Source organism: Plectropomus leopardus, chromosome 19, assembly GCF_026936395.1.
Source record: "Plectropomus leopardus strain MGB_pleo_1.0 chromosome 19, ASM2693639v1, whole genome shotgun sequence".
NCBI classification, from domain to species: Eukaryota; Metazoa; Chordata; class Actinopteri; order Perciformes; family Serranidae; genus Plectropomus; species Plectropomus leopardus.
The window spans coordinates 30,870,692-30,897,232 of record NC_142194.1 but is presented as its reverse complement, the minus strand read 5'-3'; the positions used below and the strand labels follow the sequence as shown (position 1 = coordinate 30,897,232).

Here is a 26,541-nt window from a genome sequence, read left to right as displayed (position 1 = left end):
CAAAGATTTAATTGAAAATTAGGTGATAGTATGTGTATTATTATGAATTTATATTCAGGTGTGATGGAGCATTCACTTTAGACTGGTAAAAATACCAGAAATAATTTGTTTGAAATAAACACAAGTGGGGCTTGAAACCCATGCAAATGTGTGTGAGTATACTAATGTGTGTTACCTCGCTGAGATTGTAGTCAGCTCCCAGGTTTTGTTCGTATTTGCTACTAGTTTTAGCACGCAGTAGTGTCACATTGCCATGGTATTTTGTTGCAGGCACATAGTCATCAGCAGCCTTTAGCTTGTAGTAGAAGGTGGTTGCTGCAAACTGAAGTGATTCTTGGCTGATGTTCTTGTGGCTGGAAGTGATTAAGTCCACTGCACTCTTGACACGGGCCCCCAGGTCTGACAGTGGCAGAAGAGTCTCCACAAGCTGCAGAATAAAAGGGGCCAGGAGTCAGAAGAGATTTGGCCAGAAGCTGCGACAGAAATATAATGAAAGACCAGACCACAGAACAGGATGTAAACGAGAACAAACCACCTAGGAGGGTAGAACATCATGTTATTAACTTGTTAAAGTCTTGCATCACTCCTGTCTACCTAACATGGTCTCTAATGTATATTGTATACTGGGATACATGACCGTTTGTATAATATCCATCCTCAATCTGTTTTTGCTGATCCTTTACAGGTTGTGGGGAGCTGGCCACTAATAACTGACAAGGCAAGAGGTGGGGTACAACCTGGACAAGTCACCAGTCAACTGAAGGGTGGACTGTTAATTACAGGGGTGACAACCAACCACAGATCAAACTCACATTAACACCTACAAGTTATTATGACAGTTGTCCTAACTTGCCTGTCTTTGGACTGTGGGAAGAAACAAGAGAACCCAAAGAAAAAACATATGGCAGGGGAGAACATATACTCTCCCCAAGATCCCACAAGGTCCCCTCCCTTTAGATCATTGAACCTTTTGCTTTGAGGCTGCCATACTACCCACAGTACCACTGTGCCACCCATTCTAATGAAATCCAATTTTTGATCTATTTTGGAATGAATTTTTTGGTATCATTTGAAACTACAAGACCACAATGTCATTGTGTGGAGGAGTTAACACTCCAAAGTTTGGAAAATGTTGGCCAGGCTGTTGCGCGGCCATTTTCACAGAGGTCCCTTGACCTCTCACCTCAAAATATCTGAATGAAAATGGGTTCTATGGGTACCCAAAGAGCCTCCCCTTAACGGCTATGCCCTCTTTAAACTAACCCCACGCAGTTTGAGGCAAAATTCATGTAGTGTTTTTGCATGCAGTATAAATGTGTGACTTTTGCCCATTGCGTTTGAATACTTCTGTATTCTGGGGTCCCAAAACAATCTTAAAAATTCAAAAATGAATTACTGGAAAGCTGGGACTCTTGGGGATTCACTGGGCCTGAATGTCTTTATGTGTGATTTCAGGCCCACATAGTAGCAATTACATTTGGTGAGACTTGACCTATAAAATGACTAGAACCGCTGTGGCTCAAGTGGTGGAGTGCGTCGTCTTCTAATTGGAAGGTTGGTGGTTTGATCCCCGGCTCCCCCAGTCGATATGTCAAAGAATGCCAAGGCAAGATGCTGAACCCCTGTAGTGGACTGCCTTGGCGTGGTCATTACATTTTTCCTCTGAGGAACTCCAGAGCTCAATGTCCCCTGGGCAAGTGGGGGACACGTCAAGAGACACTGTTTTACGAACCCAAAACATCCAACAGGGGGTTGTTAATTAACTTAACTTATACTCCCTGAGGATGTCTGCAAACACGCTCTGCCTTTTTAAGCCACGGGAAAGTGTCAGTATCTGACACCCTCCATCCTGACATATGGTGGAAGGTAAGCACTCCGAAGGTCCCATCAACATACCACAGGATGTAAGGCATCTGAACGACCTCCTGGGATCACCCAAGCAATACCAAACAACCATCGTATTGCCTCCCCTGCTGAGATAACCAACTGGTCAAACATTGGGTAAAACCATTATATAACCCTGTGTTGTGATAAACATCTGACAGAATGACTTGGACCAAGGTTGTAAGTTAAAATTTCCCTTTCTTCCCTAATCTTTGTGACTGGGGGTGAGGTTGTCTCCCTACTTCAGTAAACAGATAGGAGCACCTCCCATTCTTTTCATCTCATGTAATTTGAATGAGTTAGGTAAAGTACGTTTTATTCCCCTTTGTTATAATGGAACTATACTGCCATCTAGTGGTCTTAGTTATTAGTAAGCTCGTAACCAACTTTGTAGTTACATTGTATTTTGAATTCATTGTATAATGTTAAAAGTAATCCTATATCTAAGTAATCACCAAGTTTCTTAGGATCCATGGTACAATGTTATGTTATGCGTGGTCATTTCACAAAATTGAGCAAAGGATCTTCAGAATCATGTGTTATGTTATAAATTACTTGTAGGTCTCCTAACATGCATTTGAAGTTACTGTGATGAGACTATAGTGGTGAGGAGATACGTGAATTTATACACCACGGGTTAGATCGTGTAATTCTTCATAAAGTTCAGAGACATAAATGTCTCCTAAATTACATTAGGTCTTTTAGAAACTTATACCAGATGTGCGATCGCTCGGTGCAAAAGTTCACTAACTCCGCCTTCCATCCGCACCCCCAAATCGAAAGATAAAAACTGAGTGGCTCTCTCTCTCTAAGCTCTCTCTTCTCAAGGCTTCTCCTCTTCTCTCTTCTGAAGTTTTTCTTCGCTCCTTTCTACCGCGGCGCATCTCGTGCATCCGCACTTGCAACTTTTCTTTTCTTCAATTTTATAAGCGGAGCCGCAACAGCTCACCAGAGCTTTGCTGAACTATAACTTTTGAAACCATTTTCTTTTAAATCTCTTTGACGCTTTTCTTTATACCAGTTTTTGGTCAGTAAAGACACTTTTGGTAATTCGTTTTTAAGTAAAATCAAATTAATAATTTAAAGTGACTCCCTCAGACCAGTGGGATTACTTTGATTATTTCTGTGAGTTTTAATTGAGAAGGACACTCCGCCATTCGCCATCAACTCTGCCACGGATCTAGATGCAACACCTGTTGCACAAACTATCAGCATCCGTTGCCTGCCCTTAAGGACTTTGTTTAAAGACTTTTACCGGTTCACTGAGGCGAACACCGAGGCCAGTTAAAGACCGCCTTTCAGCGGGTCACCTCGTCTGGAAGACGCGCCGCAGCTCTCCCCTGGAGTGACGCGAGGACCTGGACCTCCCCGGAGAAGTCTAATCAAGTCGACAAAAGTAGGCAGAATAACATTTTCTAGTGATCAGACTTGACGTCGTATAGCGAAGCTTTAATGCCAAATTTCTAAATTCTATGTCACCGTTCAGTGCGCATCCACGTTTTAGACGGTCACGTATTTCCTCCACTATCATCCATAATTATTTACATCACCTGAACATACATCACGTAGGTTCACTTTTATGTGTTCACTGTCCTTTTATATGTCATACTATTTCATCTATTTACTCTTCATTTTATTAGTCTAAATAAATTATCCTCATTTATCCCCAAGTCGTTGTCTGTGGATATTATTTCATGAGAGAAACAAGATCAATGTATACAGAATAAACGGTACAGATTATGAGATTGATTAAAGTAATGACATGTCTTAACACCGTCACAATTTAAGATTTAATTTTCTCCTGAATGGAGAATGGTGCCCCTTTTACTTTAATGAGTGCAAAATCCAAATTTTAACGTAGTTATTAATAACCGCTACACCCCATATCACTCTAGATGTCTGTTCCATCTGTGTGTGAATCTGTATGAATGTATAAAAGTCTAAAGTGACACCTTGTAAAGTTGCCTTGGTCACAAGTGTGTGAATGTGTGTGTGAATGGGTAAATGTGATCCACAGTATGAATGTACTTTGAGTGGTCAAATGACTAAAAAGGAGCTTTACAAGTGTAGGTCCAGTGGCAATAGGTAAATGATTTACCTATTGCCACCTCATGACTCCATGAAACATTTCAGCCACAAACTACATACCTTGGGCAAAATACATACAATGGTGTCATAATGAGTCAACAAGTGTACTTAATTTCTCTCTCCTCCTCTGCAGAAAATTCTACAAAGTAAAAAGCTATTTTTCAGCTTTTATAATTATTAGGATTTTTATTTTCTATGCTGGTGCACCTCCCTAAAAAATCCGTTCAGTATTCTACAACGATCCAAAAATAGTTATTTAAGAATTCTTGTGAAAATTTCTGTATTGTAAATATCGCATTATATATGCAACTGGCACAAATAAGCAAGGTTCTCATTCATAGTATTTGTTTTGATGTCTCTCCTTGGCATGTCTCACTATGGAAAACACCTCCCTATGTATTCCATGGAGGCACTTCTCCATTATTCTCTCATTGCACAAATCCTGATTGGCTGCTGATGTCGCCTCAGGCGGAGGCGCTAGCTGCCTCTGATACTAATCCACTGTCTGGTTTTTACCATTGACTGGTCTTCACCATAATAGACATGGAGTCTAGTATTGATGTTAACCTCCCTCACACCAGAGGAGATGGAGACTCAGGGGCTTGACTATGCATTTGCGGAAAAAGAATTTTGAGTAAAGACACACGTGAGGTTGGCTTTTGCTGCCTCGGGCTGGAACATGCCCGGCTGGCCATCAAAGCCCATGGTTCATGCAGGCACTGTGCCTGCTTCACTGTGAAGAGCCTCCATAGACAGCTAACTCGCCAAGCTAGCTTGTCTGGAAAGGACCCTTAAATGTCTGCAATCTGTCGACCTACAAACGGGACAACGAGTGGACTAAGGCCAGTGCTGGGACATGTGTAGGCCCCAGCCAGGGCTCCCAGCTGGACCTTGCCACTGTGGCTCCACCAGTGGAAGTAGTATTGGAGCTGGACCTCACGCTGCTGTGTGTGCGGTGCCAGACTGGCACCTTCAGGTCCGAGGGAAAAGGAACAGGGTCATTGTGGCAGACACAGAAGGTTCCTTCTCCCCTCACAGCAGCATTTTTATTAATCAAGCATGTTGCACTCCGCCACTTGATGGCCCAATAAGGAACACACAGTGCAGACATCTGACGATGGTTTTTAGGCCCGGTTTTACTTTCAGCGTCCTTTAATGAATTTCTGCATTTATGTATGTTACTGCTCCTAATGGCTGACTCTGTGTGATTGTTTTATTCTGTGTTTTGTCCATCATAGTACAGAGACGGCACTAGTAAAAATTAATAATGACTTATTGATTGCTTCTGACACAGTTCTGGTCTCTGTTTTAATCTTACTAGATCTCAGACACCATTGACCATCAGATCTTACTGCACAGACTGGAACAGTTAATTGGTCTTAAAGGAATGACACTGGGCTGGTTTAAATCTTACTTATCAGATTGTTCCCAATTTGTTCACATCAATGATCAATCCTCCGTGCATACTAAGGTAACTCTCTATAAATTTCCATTGTTATGCTGACGATACGGAAATATATCTATCTATGAAACCAGATGAAACTGATCTGAAGTTAACTGAAGTTATTGTTCTTGGCCCCAAAGACCTCAGAAACTCCCTTTCTAAGGATGTCATTTCTCTAGATGGCATTACCAATATAAAACAAACTTCTAGGGCTGCTTTCTTTCACTTGCGTAACATCGCAAAAATTAGACATATCCTGTCCCAAACAGATGCTGAAAAATAGTACACACATTTGTCACCTCTTGGCTGGATTACTGTAACTCTCTATTATTTGGTTGCCCCAACAAATCTCTTGGTCTCTCCAACTGGTGCAGAACACTGCTGCATGTGTTCTAACGGGAACCAAGAAAAGGGACCATATTTCTCCCATTTTAGCTTCTTTGCACTGGCTCACTGTGAAATCCAGGATTGAATTTGAAATCTTCCTCCTTACTTACAAAGCTCTAAATGGTCAGGCTCTATCCTATCTGTCGCAGCTCAAAGTTCATTACCAACTCAAGATCACTGCGCTCTGAAAATGCAGGATTACTTGTGGTTCCCAAAGTCTCCAAAAGTAGGATGTGAACCAGAGCCTTCAGCTACCTTCAGCTCTCTTATAGAACCATCTTCCAGTTTTGGTCAGGGAGGCAGACACCGTTTCCACTTTTAAGGGTAGACTTAAGGCTGACATAGCTTTAATCTGCCGGGGGACTTTCTATGATACGCTGAGCTCCTTTTCCTTCTCCCTCCATCTGAAAATCACTCATGTCTGTTTACTGCTTTACGTTTACTGCTTAGCTTAGCCTTGTATCTGTGATAGCCATTTGTTAGCTTAGCTTAGCCTCATATCTGTGACAGCTATGCAGTAGTTTAGCTTAGCCTTGCATCTGTGATAGCCATGTGGTACTGTCACTACCTGGGGCTCGCGATTACAGAGCCTGGGTCTGTTAAACAGCACTATGCTAATCCCGTTGCCTCTCCGGAGCATTCCTGCTCCCTTGTTTCCTAGTTTTCCAGGATCCTGGCTACAACCTTGGCTTTGCCTGATCGTTATGATAACTGTGCTGGTGCTGTGACCCTGCCGTTGGTTGTGCTTCTGCTGCGGCTGAACTGATACTGTACCCCTTGCTCGCCCTGATCATGGTCTTGGTCCTGGTCCTGCTTGCGCCAATGCGTCATGCTTTTGGTCAGTCTGTCTCTGAGTCAGACAGAGTCTATGCGATGTACAAAAGTAGCAATCGTCCCATTAAGACAGCAGGGCATTCGTCCAACTACATATTTAGCTGACAGGCTCCTGCTAGCACTGTCAGGAGGCCATGATGCAAAGGAATGCCCTCATAAAACACCTTGTCGACCTGAGTTTTGTAATAAATACAGAAAAGAGTGTGTTCTCTCCAGTGCAGAGACTATCCCTGGAGCCTGTATCCTTTACTGCCCACCTGTCAGTGGAGATGAAAGCCATCAAAGCTTGCCTTGTGCATTTCCAGCTGCACAAATCTGTTCCTTTCCTATGTCTGAGATGACTCAGGCTGATGGCATCAGCTGTCCTAGTAGACCAACTCAGCCGCTTGTGCATGAGTGATTTCCAGTACTGGGTGGCCTCCCTCAGATGGGACCCCACACGTCACGGTACACAGGGGGTGACCATCACTATGAAATGTGTAATGGCACTGTGCTGCTGGCAACACCCAGCTTTCCTGGTACAGGGGTAGCCCATGGGCACCGTCCTACCCCAGAAGGTCGTCAATACAGTCTCTGTAGTGTATCTCTACAGTGTTTCCTGTCTCTGAGAGTGACACTAGTCCCAGGAGTTATAAACCTGGGGGCAGATCTGCTGTCCAGGTGTGTGCCACTATAGGGAGATTAAAGTATGCATCCAGCCATTATAAGGTGCAGCACTACAGTCGGGCTCTTGTTCATGTCAAGTGAAAACATGCAGTGGCCACTGTTCTGCTTAGTGTGCAATTTAAGTGTTCCACTCGGTGTGGATGCACTTGCTCATGTTTGGCAACCCATCATCCTGTAGGCATTTCTTCCTCTGGCTCTTGTATCTGCCACCCTGTGAAGAGTGAGCACCGTCACACTGGCCAGCAATGCACTTGCTAGGGATATATCAACTCCTGTGTGGACATCTATACAGGGACATGATGTCCCTTTATGACATCATAAATATACATCTCTTTTCAGTACTTGGTTGGTGTGATTTTGTCATTCCTGCAGGACCTAATTGACATTTAAAAAGCTTTCTCCACAATTTAGGTGTACCGAGCTGCTAGTATACATCCTATGGTTCACAGTTTGATGAAAGGGGCACATAGCCTACTCAATGTTTCTAGGCTGCTGGCTCCTCTATTTGACTTAGTAGTGGTTTTGGATGGGCTTTCTTGTCCTATTTTTGAACAACTGGAGAAAGCCAACTTAAAACATCTGTCTCTGAGGACAGTGTTGTTTCTGGCTTTGGCATCTGCTAAGCAGGTCAGTGCCATTCATGCACTCTCAGTACATCTTTTATGTACTTAGTATTCCCTGGGGAATGTCAGGTTGTCATGGAAGCCTAACTCTGCCTTTATACCAGAGGTGACTGGCTCATGCTCCCCAAATGACCTTGAAGCCTTCTTCCCTTCACCTTTTTCTTCAACTAAACGACAGCAGGCCCTCATGCTGGTTCATTTCCACTTGCTTGTCCAGTTTGTGACTTGCACTTCTATATGGACAGGACTGAGGGCTTCAGAAGAAGCAACCAGCTCTCTGTATCCTTGGCTAATTCCCATGAGGCCTATTACAAAGCAACAGCTCTCCCATTGAGTTGGGGGCAATTGCTCACACCTATATGAACCAGTGTTTGCAGGTGCTGATGGGCCTACGAGCTCATTCTACTTGTGGCCTGGCTACATCATGGGCCCTGTTTAAAAGTGCCTTCATCCAGGACATTTGCTCAGCAGGGTGTTGGCCCTAACCTTTGTCTGGTTTTATAGACCAAATGTCTCTGCTGTCTTATCATGGCTTAGGTGTTACTGAGTGCAGGGCCCTTGCCAGGACAGAGTGATCCCTGTTGAGTTCTTAAGGTTACTTGAAATAAACTTGTCTGTCAATATGGGAGTCTATATCCTATAGTATCCTATAGTGAGAAATGGAAATGAATGCTGTAAATGAGAACTTAAGGTTACTTGTAGAACCTTGGTTCTCGGGGTAGCAAGAGTGAGATGTTTCACCAGACAGCCCATCTTGCTGCTGTGAAGTAAGAAGAGGTGCTTATTTTAAATAATGCTTATCGTACTGCAAGCTATTTGATGGCAGGCAGATCACAAGCCAATCAGGATACCATAGTGACACATCCCACTCAAGCTCTCTGGGAATACTGGGCTATGCAAATATCTTAAAAGATGCAATTTATAATTTCGAGCCACCCAGTCCAACAGAATAGGGGGCAGTATTTCACCCATTCTCAATGTTGCCACTGAGACTCATACGGATATTTTTCCAGCAGGTTGGAGCAGGTTTCATTTCAGTTATTGTCAACACAAAAAAAACTTTCTTTGCTGTGGAGAGTGGCTTTCTTTGCAGAGCTGCATGTTTTGGGGTGACAGTCCTCACAGAGACCGTTTGGCTTGACTTTTTTTTTCTCTCTCTCGCTTCAACTTCTTCCTCCTCTCCTGCCGCACACTAGAGACTGCAGTCACTTGCTACTGCCCTTCAGGCTGGGGTGTATTATTACCAGAGGGAGGTCCTGAGAGGATATGGTGACTCAATGTCACCCCTCAGGCCAGGACGTATTATTACAGCTAAGGACTTCCAGTCCCTGACTACAAAGCAGTAAATATCTTTGCGATACAATTCATAGGCATCTTGGACATGACATCAAAAGTGTGACTTCTTCACACACTCTGTTGTTAGGGTTAATTAATTTTTTTGAATCTCGAAACATTTTTTTATCCCATCTCTTACAAATTGAACCTTTAAGTTATACAGACAAATTAGTTGTGGTTCATTCTTCTGTTTGTGTGTATGTGTGTGTGTGTGTGTCAGAGGCTGTATACCTTGTTGTACGGGATGCCAGTGAACTGCTGGATAAAGGCACACAGGGCTTCAGTTTCAGCCTCAGACTCCTTGCCTGGTGTCAACTTGGCCCTGTAGCTCTGGAAACGAAACCAGGTAAACTGACATTACCAACTTGCAGTTATTTTTAAACCTCATGCTGTTACTAAACTACATTAAATGCATAGCATAGCACGTTTCTCTAACCTGTGTGTACGCAGCCACATAGGAGTGTGATCCATCAAACAGAAAGAGGTGCTCCACAGGCAAATTCTGGGTCTGAAGTTGAGAGCACATTTCAAATGCCACACAGGCACCAAATGAGTAGCCAGCAATTCGATATGGCCCGTCTGGTTGAACCAGTCTGATACAATTCACATAGTGGGCTGCCAGGGACTGGATGCTGTCCAGAGGAGCAGCTAGGGGAGAGAGAATAAAACAGAGTGAATATGGTTGGACACTGTATAATCAGTTCAATGGCATCACTTACAGCGTGAAATCCTCATATGTGTATATGCTACTATATGTAATGCTCAAAACTATTTTAATCATTTCAAGGCCTGTGATATACGGGTTATTTTCTTCTCATCTGGTTTGGATGAGCCTAAATGTGTATGTGTGTGTTAACTCAGAATACCTTCTGTGCACTGCAGACCATAGCAAGGCATGCTAAGCTTGAGAGAGAGCGTCTTAAATGCAGCAATGGAGCCCTCAATGGGATGGACCAGGAACAGTGGTCGCTCCTGGCTCTGAACCTTGTTGAGTGCTATCACCGTGGGGCTGTTAGGTTTTACCAATAGCTGGGCCAGATCAGACTCCAACAAAGACCGAACACCATCCCTCTTAGTGGTAACGTGGTGAGATTCTGGATAGTTGAAAGTAGTAAAGACAAAAAAAAAAAAAAAATCCAAACTCGTTTATACTGTTCTGAGTGTATCTGAAGACCTTACAAAGCCACATCCTACAAAGAACTGGATTTAGACTGATCTCTATGAGAATCTCTCAGTGTTTTCTTTTTTTGGGTTAATTTAAGAGCTGCTCTTCATAATACCATTTGTTCCTCCTGGTTTGCTGGTGGCCAGCTCTTGCAGCTTGTTGATGGTGATCTGGCGGATCTCCCTCATGGCCATGACGATGTCATAGTCACGCTCCAGAGTCTGGCGAACCTCAACACCCATCAAGGAGTCCAGGCCAAGGTCAGCCAAGGAAGCATCAGCATTAAGGCTGTTTACATCCCGAATGCCTGAGGGTGAGGGCACAGTGAAAGCTCTGTTAGCTTTGCCTGATCAAATGCAGATTGCAACAAAAAAAGTCAGTGAGGAGAATGCATCTTTCTTAATGGAAAATAGTCAGGTAAAATGAATGAATAACCTAGAACTATAATCAAGAGCACTAATTGCTGTTTTATGTCAATATGTCAATGTATGGATAGGATGCGTAAACTATGCGAGTATGTTATGTCACAGAATTTTAAAACAAGGATGGAAAAATCTGAAGGCTGTGTCATTTTGACAGATAAGACCACCGAGAGTCATCTGCCATAACTTCAGCCATCACAATTTTAGGCTATATTACCACACGTCATTCCAAAATGTCACAGCAAGTGAGTGTCTGAAGGTTCTTTGCATGGACAGAATCTCTGCTCTTTTTAATTATTTTTTTTCCATGCTTATAAAGGCATACAAGGGTGAAGTGGTGTTCCAGAGCACAATCAAGTTACACTTTACCACTGTATTGTAAACAACCAGAATATTTGCAGTTTGCATAATCTGGCTTAAATTCATAAGCATTTTGAAGTGCTTGAAAATCCAGTCATCACCAAAGTGTTTGCCATACAAGAGAGATAATAAAAAACAAATGGGGCCATCAAAGTTGTAGTGACATTTAAGGTGTGTTGGTTGATTCACAGCATCAACTTTGGGCTCATTTAAATGTCTGTATATATATACAGTTATCTTTGCATACAAGGATAGATTAATCTGGATAGGCAGAGTCAAATGATTCATACAACAAGCAATGGTTGTAGGGTGGGTGGTTGTAACACTGTACATTTTAACAAAGGCAGCTTTGTAGACGATAGTGGTCTGTGAGGCCATTAAAAACATTGTAATGGTGATGGAAAATTCTTTTCAGTATATTATCAGTTCCTTCTGTTCCGCCATTTTTTCAAATGTCTTTAGTCATCTCATATGGTCTTATCTCGCTAACTGCTCTACACTGCCCTCATCATCTCCTGTTGAACTGTTCTGTTACATCTGTATCCATAAGCTTTCAGAAAATATGCGCAAATATGCAAAAATACAGTTTAAATGAATGTGTAGACAGAAGGCTCCACCAGTGTCCGTATACTTGTCAAACTCAAGCATTAATGCATTGACTAACATGCAAGAAAACATTCCACATAAAAGTGTCTGATAGCTGCCAGCGGTAGCCTTTGAGCAGCACAATGAATTTTTAATTATATTCCTCAGTATATAGCTGTTAACTATTTACTAATAAAGATGAAAAGGTGGCAACATTTTGTAGTTATAATTGGCAATCGGATGCAAACTTGCTACTGTAGCAACAGTGGTTACAGAAACTTCGAAAAAAGCCACAACCTAACCATGCATTTGCATGCATGTATTGCTCATCATACCTGCTTACAAATCCATCTTCTATAACATTGTTTTGTATATTAGTTATAAAAAAATAAAAAATGAATGAAAGAAAACATTTTTTAAACTTGCTTCATTTACATTATCTAACTTAAAGCAAGGAATCTGTGTGTGTGTGTGTGTGTGTGTGTGTGTGTGTGTTTGAGAGGGTGTGTCTTAGTGTGTCCTCCGTATACCTCGAGAACCATTCACCCGACTTATGTCACACTTGGTGAGTGTGCTGCTGGGGACCCAAGGATGTGCTGTGTCAAAATTGGTGCGCTTTTGGGCACCCATTAAATATGAAAAAATATTGAATAAACAAACTAACAGCCTCTGTGTCTCTGTGCAGCTTTGTGGGTGGGCTGTGGAGTCGAGCATTCTTCATCTACAAAAGCAAGGACTCACTACAATAACATTACACTCAGCAACAGATGATGAAAGAGAGACCGGAGATATTACATTATAGCAAATACAAACATTTCAAGGTTCGGTGATTGCAACTTTCGGAATTAATGCTTTGGATCCTGGACTTTCAACTTGACTGGACCCTGTTGAAAGCAGTGGGCTATGTTGTGTTAAAGACTGTTTCACTGGCTCACTGACTGCAGCTCATGCTGGATATACTTCTTATACTTATTAACTCGAGTATGAGTGGAAAGCCAATGACATAAGCGCCCCTCTGCTATTGCATCTCTGAGTGTGTAAGTGACACTAATAACTTATCCAACAGCAAAATGCCTCCCTTATTTAAACCCATGCTCTATATACAACTGCAATGATTAAATCAAGCACACCTATGACACACCTATGTGAAAATGAATGACTTTGATTAGGGTATTTCACTTGTGTTAAAAGTATAACTCTCTCTCTCTCTCTCTCTCTCTCTCTCATATATATATATAAATATAAACATCTATATAAATAAAGACAGGCATTATCAGCACAAGTTAGACTGTATACATTTAGTGCATACTTAACACCTGAAAAAAGGTGAAGCTTTCCATTCCGAAATAATGCTGGATAGTTAAATTAATAATAATGCATCATATCTAAATTATTTGGTAATAATGCTTCATAATGCGTTTTTGAGTGTTTAAGGGGCCATTTATGAGTTATTTACTATTTAGTAATCAGTAAGTTAAGTATAGGCACATAATTATTTTTCATTCCTAAATATTATATTAAATTTATAGCTGTTTAGTGCCCAGATGTATTGCTTAGGACCCAAAGAAGTGCAGAGGGTCAAAGTTTGTGTGAGATGTTTGAGAAAATTGCAAGCAGCAATACCACGAGCAGTTGGTCCACTCTGAAAAGGCATGTTTTGAACAGGCACTGTACTCGTCTTTCACGATAAACAGCAGCCCTGCCTTTATCAACTTACTTTTTTTTTTTTTTTTTTTTTTTTAACTTACCAAGAATGTGAGCTATGGTGTCCACCAAGTCTCTCTGGCCTGCTGCTTCACTCTTCACTGACACCTTCTCTGCCGGTACAAAGCTAGACATCACTGGGTGCTGCTGGTATAGGAAGAGGTCAAGCACCTCCAGGCAGGATGTGATGCGCTGGGGTATGGTGCCACCAATCACTGAGTCATTGCCACCTATGGTCTCCAGCACCACTCCCACATCACCAATGGCACCCCATTGGACTGCCAGTCCAGGTAAACCATCATGGCGTCGCTTTTCACATACACGCTCCATGGCTGAGTTAGCATAACCGTAGTTACTTTGGCCAGCATTGCCACGGCCACAGCTGACTGAGGAGAAGGCCACAAAGTGGCTGAGGTCTGGACACAACTTTCTTGTCACTCTGGAGAGAGAATGGAAATAAATGCATTAAGATCCAGAGAGAAGCAAACAGTAGTTCATGATTTAATCAGAAGCATGTGTGAGTGTGTGCCTTACTTGTCCAGATACATGGTTCCATCATATTTAGGTCTGTTAACATCAAGGAAGAGTTGAGGAGTCAGATTCTCCAACATCCCATCTTTCAACACCTGATAATGACATACCAAACATACCCATGAAGTTTAACTTATTCTCTATTTAAATAGACAGCAGTGTTACCATGTTAATCACAACCAGGAACATGGGGCAAAATTACTCTCAGTGTTACCTTATCACTAATATAAAATATGAATAAGTAATTCTGTAAGGTGGCAATTGAAATGTTAATGTACATAGCAAACTGTAGGCAGAAACAATGAGGCTATTTTTAGGGACAGTGATGCTTTATTGTGAGACTTCAGGACAGGGGGGCAAAAAATGTAATGCAGTGATAGGTAGCATTTGATGACTATTATTTCTCGTTCCCTTTTTTTTTTTGATGAACTCTGCCTCCCATCTCCATTTACACAAGTTCCTAATTTCCAATGGTGGGTCATAGTTCAATGTTAATACCTGAGTTGTATTAATATGTAATATTATATTAATACTTTAAGATTTATTTTGTACCCAGAGAGAAGACCATATTCTTTAAACATATTAATTAATTTTGGGAGTGTCTGTGTTGGTTGTGTCAAGCTTATCAACAATCATCTGGGGCATTTTCTCTTCCAGCATCCAGTTAAACGCTTTTAAGAGTATTGGAGTGAGAGGGTCACTCATTATTTTGTACCACTCTGAGGTGAAACCATCCGCCCCCGGGGACTTTCCCCCTTTTAGTCTCCCAGTTGCTGACTGCAATTCTTCTTTTGTTATTTTACATATTAATCAGTTGTTATGTTCCTTTGTGACATTTGTTCCTTTGTGTCGTTAGGTGTACTGAAGATAAAAAAGCATTAATCTGGTGGTTTTCTTTCAGTTGTGGTTGATAATACATTATAATTATACAATATTCAATATTTTTCAAAGCACTTTTGAATCCTCTCCAGACTTGTTTCTATTTTATTTGTTGTTCAGGATTTTTTATTTTGTGTATAGTTCTGTCTGCTTGTTGTTTTCTTAACTTGTATGATAGAAGCTTCAGTGTTTTTGTGTATTATTGTGTAGTATTGGTGTTTAACAAAAAACAAGCTTTTTTTGTATTTCCTGTGTATTTATTTAATCTATTTCTTTTTTCTGTTTTATAATTTTGGATTTGGTCCCCTCATTCAGTGTTTGTGAATGTTCCTTTTGAATTTTTTTCTTATTTCATCCTCTAAATGTTTGAGTTATTTTTGTCTAAGTTTCTTTTCGTAGGAGGTGATGGCTATTATTCTACCTCTGATCACAGCCTTTAGAGCAGCCCAGAGTACAGATGGCATCACCTCTTTATTATCATTATGTCCCAAATACAAATTAATTTCAGTTTTAAGTTTTTTTTTTATAGTTGGGTAACTTAAAATGTTTGAGTTCCTAGACCTAGTTCTGTTATTACGGTGGGGTGCCATATAAATAGGACTATGATCTGATATAGTGCTAGGGTCTATTTCACATTTACATAATCTATAGTCTTTTTGCGGTCTTTTTTAAAGACGCGCACATGAATAATGTGTAGTCACGACGTGTCCAGTTTTCTCCATACATCCACGATTCCTGTTTCTTGCATCAAAGTGTTAATTCTTTTAATAATGTTTTTTGCGTCAGCTCTTCCATTTAAAGAGTCCAATTTTGGGCTGAGTCGAATGTTAAAGTCACCGCCGCATAGTACAATCCCTTGACTTTTAGTTGTCATTAAATCAAATATGTGTTTGTAGAAAGACTAATCACTTGCAGAAAGAACATACAAGTACACCATTTATATTAAATGTAGCCACTTTTATAGATCAGTTTCGCGTTCAGTGATTTCCACCTCAACTAAACTCATGAACCTGGTAAGCCCCCCCCCCCCTGCATGAACAAACAGAGAGTGAACAAAAGAACCACTAGTAAACACAAGACTTAACATAAATGGTCTGTGTGACTCCCTATGTAGGGGTCTGCTATCTTGGCCCTACTGAGCCCCTCAAAAGTGGCTCTACGGGGAAATTCCTCCTCCTGTGCCCAGAGAAAGGGGCTCTTATCTGCGACAGCAGCACAATGAAAAAGTGATCCTTAAAGAACCTTTATATTCTATATATAGTCTCAACCAAAGTATAATGTTATTACTCTAAGGAGTTTTAATTCACCAGTCCTCAGACTGGGCCTGTCTTAACTCAATGATGGGTGAGAAAAAAAAAGAAAAAAAAGGGGGAAAAAAGGAAACAGGAGCAATCCGATTTTAGAAGGAGCCGGGGAAGACCTCCTGAAGACTCGAAGAATCTTCTTGTAGTTTGGTTCACGTCCCTAGTCCAGTGCACCCTTCCTCACTCTAAATGCTCCATCAGTGTGGCTGGAGGTCTGATGATCTTCCCAGTGCTGGATAAATCCTCAGTTGCCTCTTCTATCGTGTCATAGATTTTGTTTCCATCCTTATACCTCACGCGCAGCCTGGCTGGGTGAGTCTGTATTGGATTTGAATGTCTTTCAATATCTTGCAGACCTCCTTGTATTCTCTGCATTTTTTAAGAATGAGATGTGGACAGTCTTAATCCAGGTTTACTTGTTTTTCACTCCAGACAAACCCCCTCCCCTGCCTAACCTTGCGGAGTATTGTCTCTTTCGTTCTGAGGCTTTTAAACTTCGCCATGATGGAGTGTGGTGGTGCGTTTTCTGGAGGCTGAGGTCCAGCCGAGCGGTGTGCTTGTTCAATGTTCAAATCGGGCACATACTTGGTCAGACCGAGAGCCTCTTGGAGTAGCTTTTCCACAAATGTAACCATTTTTGGTGAATCCTTCTCAGATCCCTCCAGCACCCCATAGATTCTTATATTTTCATGTCTGGAGCAGCTCTCCAAGTCCACTACCTTTTCCTCTAGCTTAGCATGTAGCTTTAGCATCTCCGTCATAACGTCTTCATTGTTTTGAATCCTCTCCTCTGCATACTCGATTCGCCCATCCGCTACATCTAACCTGGTGTTCATCTTTTAAATTTCTTCAATAATTGTCTCTAATTAGGGCCCTCTTGAAACTGAAGGAATTCTTACTAGGGCCCGATCACCAAACGGTGCGAGGACCCTCTTGAAACTAAAGGAATTCTTCTTATTAGGGCCCGAACACCAAATGGTGCGAGGACCCTCTTGAAACTGAAGTTTCTAAATTATTATTATTATTTATTTATCTATTTAATTTTTTTTTTTTTCTCTCAAATGAATTGCCTTTTTGAGGGCTTTAACATATTCAAAAAGTCATGAAACTTTGCAGACTTATCAGGTCTGGTGAAAAATTTGATATTTTAATGGTCTCGTGTGCCCCCTACTGATTTTCAAAGAAGCAGTCCCTGCAGCACGTTTTACCTAGAGCTGTGAAACTTTGGAGGCCTTTGCAACACCCCAGTACCTACAAAAAAGTCTATGGGGCCAGACCGTAAAACCTACAGGAAGTCAGCCATTTTGATTTGAAGTTGTAATTTTGATGTATTTTTGGCCATTTTCAGGGGTCGTAATCTTGACAACTTGTCCTAGAGCTTTCATCAGTTTGACTTCAAATGTTATGGTTACCTTCATAAGACCTTTGACAGTAAGTGTTGATGTTATGTCATGTCATGAGTTTTCATCACACCGTGTGATCTGTATGAGGCATCTAATTTGCATGTTCTGCCATGAACCAGGAAGGAAACAGGAAGTGGTATGTAACTCTGCTGTAAATGGTCCAATCTGCCCCAAACTTCACGTTCGATAGGAGTCCTGCCCTGAACACATCTATATGACAATTTTAAGCAATAATGAGAGCACCACCTATTGGCACATGAAAGGCAAAGAAGCTCCTAGCAGGTTCACTCGATTGATCTCAAAAAATCCTTAAGACATTGATGATGATTGAAAATGAATATTGTGAGTTTTCGTTTTCGTTCGTTGAACAGCGTTACCGTAGTTGGGTGGACAATTTCGATGTTTCGACATGACATCAAAAACTGTTGTAACTTTGCCCCAGATGGTCAGATCTTTACAAAATTTCAAAGATTTGATAAGAGTCCAGGCCTGAAGACATCTGCAGTGCAATTTTGAATCTTACTCATAGCGCCACCTATGAGAAGTTACTTTTTTTACTCTCTGTAGCATGTTAACTGAACTGACCTCATATCCAATTAGAATAAAGACCTTCATAATGCACAGAAATCACACTTTTGTGTTTTCATCAAACGTGATTGCCAAAGTTATGCATTATTCGCCACAATAATGGTAGCACTTTTTGAGAGGCAAGGCATGCACCAAAACTCACAAAAATTAGCACACACATCAAAAGTCATAAATGTGATATTTGATATGATTTATTTTGCACTGATGTGCCAAAATGGCTCTGTAGCGCCCTACAGTACATTTCACCAAGAGTTACAAAACTCTTGGTGACTACCCTAAACTCAACAGGAAGTTGGCCATTTTGAATTGATTGTGCAATTTTGGCGTATTTTTGGCCATTTTCAGGGCTTGCAATTTTTCGATCTTCTCCTACAGATTTCATCCAATTGACTTCAAAATTTAAAAATCCTCTCAGAAGGCCTGAGGCATCAAAAGTTATTACATTTGTGAGTTTTCGTCACACCGTGTGGTTGTTACTGGGCCAATCATTTCCATGTGTCACCATTAACCAGGAAGTAGTTTATACCTCCCTCTGAAGTATAGGTTTTCCATGAATGCTGTTGCCATGGAGAGCCAGTAGTGGCCGCAAAAAGGGAAGTTGTTGTAACTTCACTTTACATCGACTACATCGATCGAATTGGCCCCAGATTTCAGTTATTGCCAGGCTGCAGCCCTTAACACATCAACATGTCCTTTAATATGATACTCACTGAGCCACCTACTATCAACAGGAAGGACGCCTCGTACCACAACTATCCTTTCATTCTCATGAAGTTTACATGTTTTGTCTTTGATAAATGATGTAGACCAAGATGCCATAGATTTTGTGTGTCCAAAGGAAGTAATTCACCATGTGAAGTATCTCCCTCAAGGGTCCAATGTCTCTACATACTTTTTCCAAGTTTCACTGAAATGGATGACTGCATCACTCAGAGTCCCTACAGTAGCCTTGACTTGCGTGGGGATGCGAGGGCCCGCTCATCGCTGCTTGCGGCTTTAATTCTTCTTTGTTTTCTTCGCGAAACCCTCTTAGGTCGCGTAGAATCAGCTCCATATGAGCCATGCTTGCACCTGTTGCTTGCTAGTTAGCTTATCTTGCTAATTGTGTAGCAGTGCCTTGTCGTCCTCACCCTCTCCTTCTTTTCTACTGGTGCTTACTTTTCGTGACTGTGGTAAAAGTCTTACCCCCATTTTATTCTTTTACACGAGTGATTTTCTCAGCCACAGGTAGTTCTGTAATTACTCCGGTTCGACCCGGGAGCTCTCCCACTATGCAGCCATCTTGACAGTGTTCCGACCGAAAGTCCGAATGTTTCTTTTTTATTCATTTTTTGAAAACCTATTACTTAAAAAACGTATTGTTGTCTCGTACTTCAGATAGAAATATTTTCAAATTTGAGTTTAGAACCTAAACAGTCTGTATCACACTGTGTTGCTCATCACAGACACACATCTGTCTGCATAATAATTAAAAATATAGAGGTTCCGTCGACATTTTGGACAGCCTCTTTTAAAACTCAGATGACTGCTAGGTGAATGCGTGCCTACGCAAACCAGTCAAATTGCAGTTACTGTTTACATCCATGTCTGGATAAAGCATATTAAGTGACTATAGTGAAATTGGGAAAATTATGAAAAAACAAGAACAAACTAAGACTATGTCTACTATGTCAGCCTATACTAAAAACATTTCAAGCATCTGTGATGTAACTTTCCCAATTAATGCTTTTGTACCTGAGGTTGCCTGGCTTTGACTTTAAGGTCATTAAATGTTCGAGTTAGCTTTTGCTCCTAAATGTCATGTATTGCAACAATTATAACATGTATTACAACAATGTATTGCAACTACTTTAATATTTTCAGTAATATTAAATCAAATAAAAATAACAAAAATATATTAATAAAGCTCTTTCCTATCTTAGCTAAGGAAGTGCCGTATTGAGTTTGTGAGAATGAATGGTTTTTCGAGAAAACTGCAAGCGGCAATAGAGCAGGTCAAGCAGTCAGCCTGTTACGGAGGTTTTGACAAGCTCTGTTCTAGTAATGTTAATAGCCATTATACAACAGTTAGTTCCACCCAAGCAATTTGACTGGTCAAGAGGCATTCCATGAGGGATGATACACAGTAAAACATCACTGAGACTTTTAACTATACTTATATCACTCCACTTTACAGGTGTTAAAAACAATTAATTAGGCATACATTAACAGTTGTAGTTATCTAATGTTACTGTAGACTGTATCTGTGTTTGAAGGGCAAGGAAATCCAGTCTGACCAGTATCATCCCTCAAAAAATTCCTGAGTAAAATCCCGCCTCATGCAAAAGCCATCTACCTGAAGCCCAGTAGCTGAAGCACTACAACAGACGGGGTTTGGTATATCGCCATTCCCCGGGAGTAAATCAGATGTCACAGGTTTTATAAGGATGTGCAGTGAGGCAGGGACACACTCACTTTAACACCAATCACAGCCTGAGAGACACCATCATACACTAACTGGCACATGTGACAGAGATCACAGCAATGAGTTTACACATGCTGGAGTGCACTGTCTGATCAAGCTAAATCATCTGAATCACACAGGCCGCCAAAGTGACTGATAACATATTCTTATTTCACTGGAAACACACAGATAAATGTTCAAGATACTAAGCAGCTGGTCTGTGCATAACATGTATACCGAGCTTTCACAGATCAGCAAGCTTGTGTGTAGGAAAATGTTAATGGCTTAATTAGGCAACATCTGTCAGTTTCAGTGGTTGAGGAACTATTTGTTGGTGGGGCCAAAAAAATCATAAAATACACAATTAAATCATAATCTGCTGTTGCTTATTACTGTTCACTAATATATGGCATTTGTTCAACTGTTGTATTATAGCTATATCACACTCAAGGTTGTGCTGTTTTGCTGAACATCACCATGGCTGTGATTAACCTGCGGCATCGTGCCTACAACCGAATCACAGCTGTGATGATATACAGTAGAACAGCACTTCCGCTCATGTGATATTGCAAACATTTTTTAGAGTTCATGATTTCTGTTTCAAAATGCTTCTAGAGATCTGAAAAGTAGACTAAGCTGAGGGAGACTAATGATGAGGTGGCTTGATGTATTACCATGGCTAGGTGGAAGACACCATCCACTGGGCCCAGTGCGCAGGCCTCAGCAATGAGACTTTCCGTTCCCTCCAATGTGCTGACATCATTGGTCGATACCAGAACCTCCACATCCTGACTCTGCCATTCATGTACCCGCTTCGCCTGGTAACCTGGCATAAGGTACAAAGTAAAACTAGTTACAGCAGTGCCAAGAGCAAAATTACTCTCACATGGTTTGCAGTAAGCTTCAATAGAGGCCTGTATGCCACAGAGGCATCTGCTGTCAACCCCAGGCAGCATTTCTTAAACATTTACATCCTTTTGAAAACTACTAGTTTTACTATAGTAATGTGCTAATGTAAATTGCACATTATGTCATTTAAGACTGGGATTTGTAATGGATTTGTAACTGCTAACTAGGCACTTTCACGCACTGTGAAAGTATTGTTCCTCTCTCTTTTTACAAGGCCTTGTTTCCCAACAATACCAGTGTTGTTTGTCTGTTGAATCATTAATTTAGTCCAATGTGTAACTGAGCTGCACTTTTAGCAGCTTTGTAATGATTGTGCCTTACCGTTCCTGATGCCTGATCTGGAGGTCAGCACCAGTTTGCGGGCACCTCTCTCTGTCAGCCACTGAGCAAGTTCCAGACCGAAGCCCCCCAGTCCTCCAGTAATGATGTAAGAGTGAGAGGGGCGACAAAAGGTGCGACATATAGCTGGAAAAGACAAAGGGGAAGCAGTTTGGTCTGCCGAACCCGTCTCCTCATAACAGACCTGTGTAAAGAGAAGAACCAGTAAGATGATACACACTGACGTCTTGTAGTATTTTACTGTCATAGTCAAATATTAATGATATGATCTTTAGATTAGAAACTGGGGTGGGAAGTATTAACTGAAACATCTTGGAATTTATCCAGGATTATGTAGTTCTCATTTTACTGTTTTTACAAAATTTTAACACCCACTTGACTTAATAGGTGTTCTTAATCCGTCCTTCTAATTCACAATGAAAGGTTAGTCCATTATGTACAAACTGTAGTCCCCTCACACGAATATCAAAGACTCTCAAATGATAAACTGACCTGCAAGAGGACCTTGCCGATGTGCTTGCCCTGAGCCATGTATCTGAATGCTTCCTCCACTTGGTCCCTCTTAAACACAGTGGTCTTTAGAGGCTGAACTACACCTTCCATAATGCCTTCCTTCAGCAGCTGGGACACCTCCTCCCACTCCTTGTTGCCCTCTTCAAAGAGAGCATCCAGCAAGATGCCGTGGAATGCCACATTCTTCAGGAACAGAGCCATGCCTGGAGAGATCACAACAACATGATTACATAACTCAATGCTGACCATGCAAATGATCTTGCAATCTTGCAGTTGTATGCAAGACAGAATGTGTCTTGGTATAAAAATAACTTTTACAGATTATGCTGAGCACTTTCACACAATTGATTTTATTTGCCCCCCCCCCACCTGTTAATACAGGTGATTATAAGTGCTCCTTAGGACTGGAGTGATATGCTGTTATTTATTTCTATTGAAAGCTAGAGGAAATTTTAAGACCAATCAACACATACTACACCAAGCATGGCAAGAGAAGAATCTAACATAAAACGGAGAGAGAATCACTGTGCATCATGATTACTTACCAAGACTGCATAAGAAAAAGAGAAAATATGCTGCAGAAAAAAAAAAAAACCATCTGAAAGACAAAAAAATTAACATCTAGACCCTGTATCCTGCAATGCTAAAAGTTCACACTAACAAGCAAATAAAGCTTTTTCCTTGGTAATATACTGAGCCCCAAATTGCTTCCAATTTGTGGTGGCACACTGTGCGGTAGCCCTGGCCACTAATGTGTGTGTTAATGGCTGAATGTTAAATGTAGAGTAAAAGCACTTTGAGTGGTCTGAAGACTAGAAAAGCATTTTACTATTTACTCTTATGAAGCACACAATATGTCAACAGAGACCCCACACTGATATATCAATTGAGAATGTGAAGATTTTTTTCTTTAAAAACTTTAACAATTGGTTTGGGACTTTTGTGTAAATGGTGGAGAGAATATATGCATAGTTAACTAGCTTCGCTGAGTCGATCTCCAAACATAAGGCTAAACATGGTTTAAGAAAAAAAATAAATTAAAGTTAACCCTTGCTACATCTTTTTGGTGTCAAAGGAGGAGTTGAGGAGTCTCACAGCCTGGAGAAAGAAGCTGCTCCGTAGTAGCTCAAACACGAGCTACATCAAGAGTTACCTCATTTACAGACGACTGAAAAGAGAGATGAAGGAGGAAATCACAGGCGCAGAGGCTGAGTATAGATGATTTTAAAGAAAGTGTGGCAAAAGAAGACACGCATAGGGGAAAAACTCGCAAAAATACAGATTCACTGGAACAATGGAGTGAAGACGTTTGAAAGTGCCAGGGAAGCGGTGGGGAACATGAAGGAAAGAGGCAATACGGTTGATGAACCACGCGGAGGCACTGAATCTCCAGTAAAGGAGAGGATGCGAAGACTGGCGGAGTGGCAAGGAGCAGGGATGGGGCTCAGTAGCACTGAACGAGAGAAAAGCTACAATGTATTCAAAATGTTTTGCTTGAGGAAGGACATAAACATAATGGATAAGGTACGGACAAACAACATATATAGATATTTCAACAAATACTAAATACGAGACAATGAATGGAACTTTACAGGAATGTTTACAATTCACAGACTTCTTCTGTATAAAAAAAAGGTTAAGAACCGACAAGGAATCCTCAAGTTATTAAGTTTGGACATGTCTAGACACTGTGGAACTTCACAAGTTGGATGTAGTTCTTGGTCTAGGGAGTAGCTCCCATTAACGATGACTTTTTCTCTCCGACCTCCAACGGGATTTGGGGAATGGACTTATACCCCGCATTTATAAGTCTTTGAAATTTCTGGTTGGTTTTTTGTGTTCATGTTTCATATTTTTTGTATGTTAGAAGTGTCAGAGTGAGAAAAAACAGAATGCAATGTCACTAAACAATCTAATAAAAAGGGCTAAGGTCATAGCAAAACTAAAAAAGGAAAAAAAAAACAAAGGCTAAGTGCCTACAAGAAATGCATCTCAAGGAGCAAGAACATGAAAAACTCAAAAAGACAGGATTGACAATTACATTTTACAGCTCATATAAGGAGGAGACTAGGTGGGGATGGCAATTTTACTATCAGATGTAACATAGTTTATGACCCTAAAGGAAATAAGTGAATAATAGACATCTGGAGGGAAATGCACCAATGTGAAAAGGATAACACGGATTAGGCAGCTCCCCATGCAGTTTATACAAAAATAGATTACTTTTTCATTGATGCAGTGGACAGATTTAGAGCAGAATGAGAAGAATGTAAGATAGAGGTTATGAATTTATCAGATCATGGCACGTTATACCTGACATTGAATTTAAAAAGTAGGATAAAACATACAAACTGGCGACTTAATGTTGGTATCTTCAATGCCCCAGAATTTGTGGAATGGATAACAAAAGACATAAACACAAATATAAAGTGAATGTTAATGGGGATGTTGAATCAATCATCCTCTAGGATGCTTTGAAGGCAGTTATGCACAGGAAATTAATACAACAAACAGCATATCTTAAAAAAACTAGGCCTGAACTATACCAGAAAAAGACTGAAGAACTCAAAACTTTAGAGCAAAAACATAAAAGCTTAATTGACCCAGAACTACTAAATCAAATTAAAGAAGTGAGGAAGGAAGAAGTGGTCTAGGAGCATCTACATTGCTGAAAAGATTTTTCTTACTATAAAAATTATATTCACAGCCAACTGCGGCAGATGAGAAGATTTATACAAGTATCTTATCTATGAGAATTGAGAATTTCATGACAGAACTGATAGAAGACCGATCAGGATTCATCGAGGGTTGGCAAAAACTTAACAATATAAGAGGAACATTGCATATAATTGAAGAAGTACAAAAAAGGAGAGAGTGCAGTGCTCCTTCGCCCTTAGTTTAGGTGCGTAAAAAGCTTTTGATATTGTTAGCTGGAAGATTCTCTACCTCTGCTTGGAAAAATTTGGCTTCAATATAGAGTTAACTGCATTACAAGACACTTTATCAAGAACCTATGGCAAAAATAAAAATAAAATAAATGGTAACCTCACAAATTAACTTAAGTTAAAAAGATTTAGCAGACAGGCGTGCTGTCTGTCATCCACTCTGTTTGCAATTTATTTAAGCCTTTAGCTCAAGTAATAAGACGGGTGATGATAAAAGGCACAAGGGAGGAATTCGGGGAGGGCTTGGACTTTGATTGGCCTCAGAGGAAGTTCTGGCAAACAATGACACATCCTCGGAAGGGAAAGCAGGGCTTGTCTCAAGCTGTGCTGAGCAGAGAACTGCTGTCCCAAACTGGAAATATTGTTGAACCGTGGAAATAGCACTTTGAGGAACTCCTGAATCCCGCAGCCACATCCTCTGTGGAGAAGGCAGAATCTGAAGACTGCAGACTCTATGCATATCCCTGGCAGAGGTTGCTGAGGTGGTCAAAAAGCTCTTTGGCAGAAAGTGTGATGCTGAAGGCTCTGAACATTGTTGGGCTGTCTTGGCTAACACGCCATGCGGTGCCTGCGGAGTGGCAGACCAGGGTGATAGTTGCTCCAATTATTGGGGTTTCACACTGCTAAGCCTCTCAGGGAAAGTCTACTCCAGAGTGCTGGAAAGGAGGTTCTGACCGACTGTCGAACCTCGGATTCAGGATGAACAATACAAGTTCCGTTCTGGTCATGGAACAGTGGATCCGCACTTTACCCTTGGAGGAGTCGTGGGAGTTTGCTCATCCAGTTTACATGTGCTTTGTGGACTTGGAGAAGGCTTATGACCGGTCAAACACGTTCCCAGTTGGTGTTGGCCTCCGCCAGGGTTGTCCCTTGTCATCGCTTCTGTTTGTGAGACTCATGGACAGAATCTCGAGGCGCAGCCGCGGTGAGGAAGGGGTCTGGTTAAGGGACCTCTGCTCTTTGCAGATGATGTGATTCTGTTAGCTTCATCACACCATAACCTCCAGCATGCATTGGGGTGGTTTGTAACCGAGTGTGAAGCGGTAAGGATGAGTGTCAGCACCACCATATCTGAGGCCATGGTTCTCTGCCACAAAATGGGGGATTGGAGTGGAAGGAGTTGCTGCCCCAAACAAAGGAGTTCAAATAACTCGTGAGAGAGGGACAAGCAGTTTGGTGCAGCATTTGCA

At 41.2% G+C, this 26,541-nt stretch overlaps 1 protein-coding gene across 1 annotated transcript in view; it reads right to left on the bottom strand.

Moving 5' to 3' along the window:
• Positions 1-26,541, bottom strand: part of fasn (fatty acid synthase) — a 91,679-nt gene that overhangs the window by 4,448 nt on the left and 60,690 nt on the right. Inside the window, exons 32-41 of the mRNA XM_088070210.1 lie at positions 22,386-22,609; positions 21,876-22,077; positions 21,320-21,471; positions 14,032-14,123; positions 13,542-13,936; positions 10,542-10,733; positions 10,128-10,355; positions 9,698-9,909; positions 9,493-9,591; positions 176-427 (exon numbers count right to left, since the gene is read on the bottom strand). Of these exons, the coding sequence (XP_087926336.1) occupies positions 176-427; positions 9,493-9,591; positions 9,698-9,909; positions 10,128-10,355; positions 10,542-10,733; positions 13,542-13,936; positions 14,032-14,123; positions 21,320-21,471; positions 21,876-22,077; positions 22,386-22,609 (2,048 nt within the window). The remainder of the gene's footprint in view (positions 1-175; positions 428-9,492; positions 9,592-9,697; positions 9,910-10,127; positions 10,356-10,541; positions 10,734-13,541; positions 13,937-14,031; positions 14,124-21,319; positions 21,472-21,875; positions 22,078-22,385; positions 22,610-26,541) is intronic.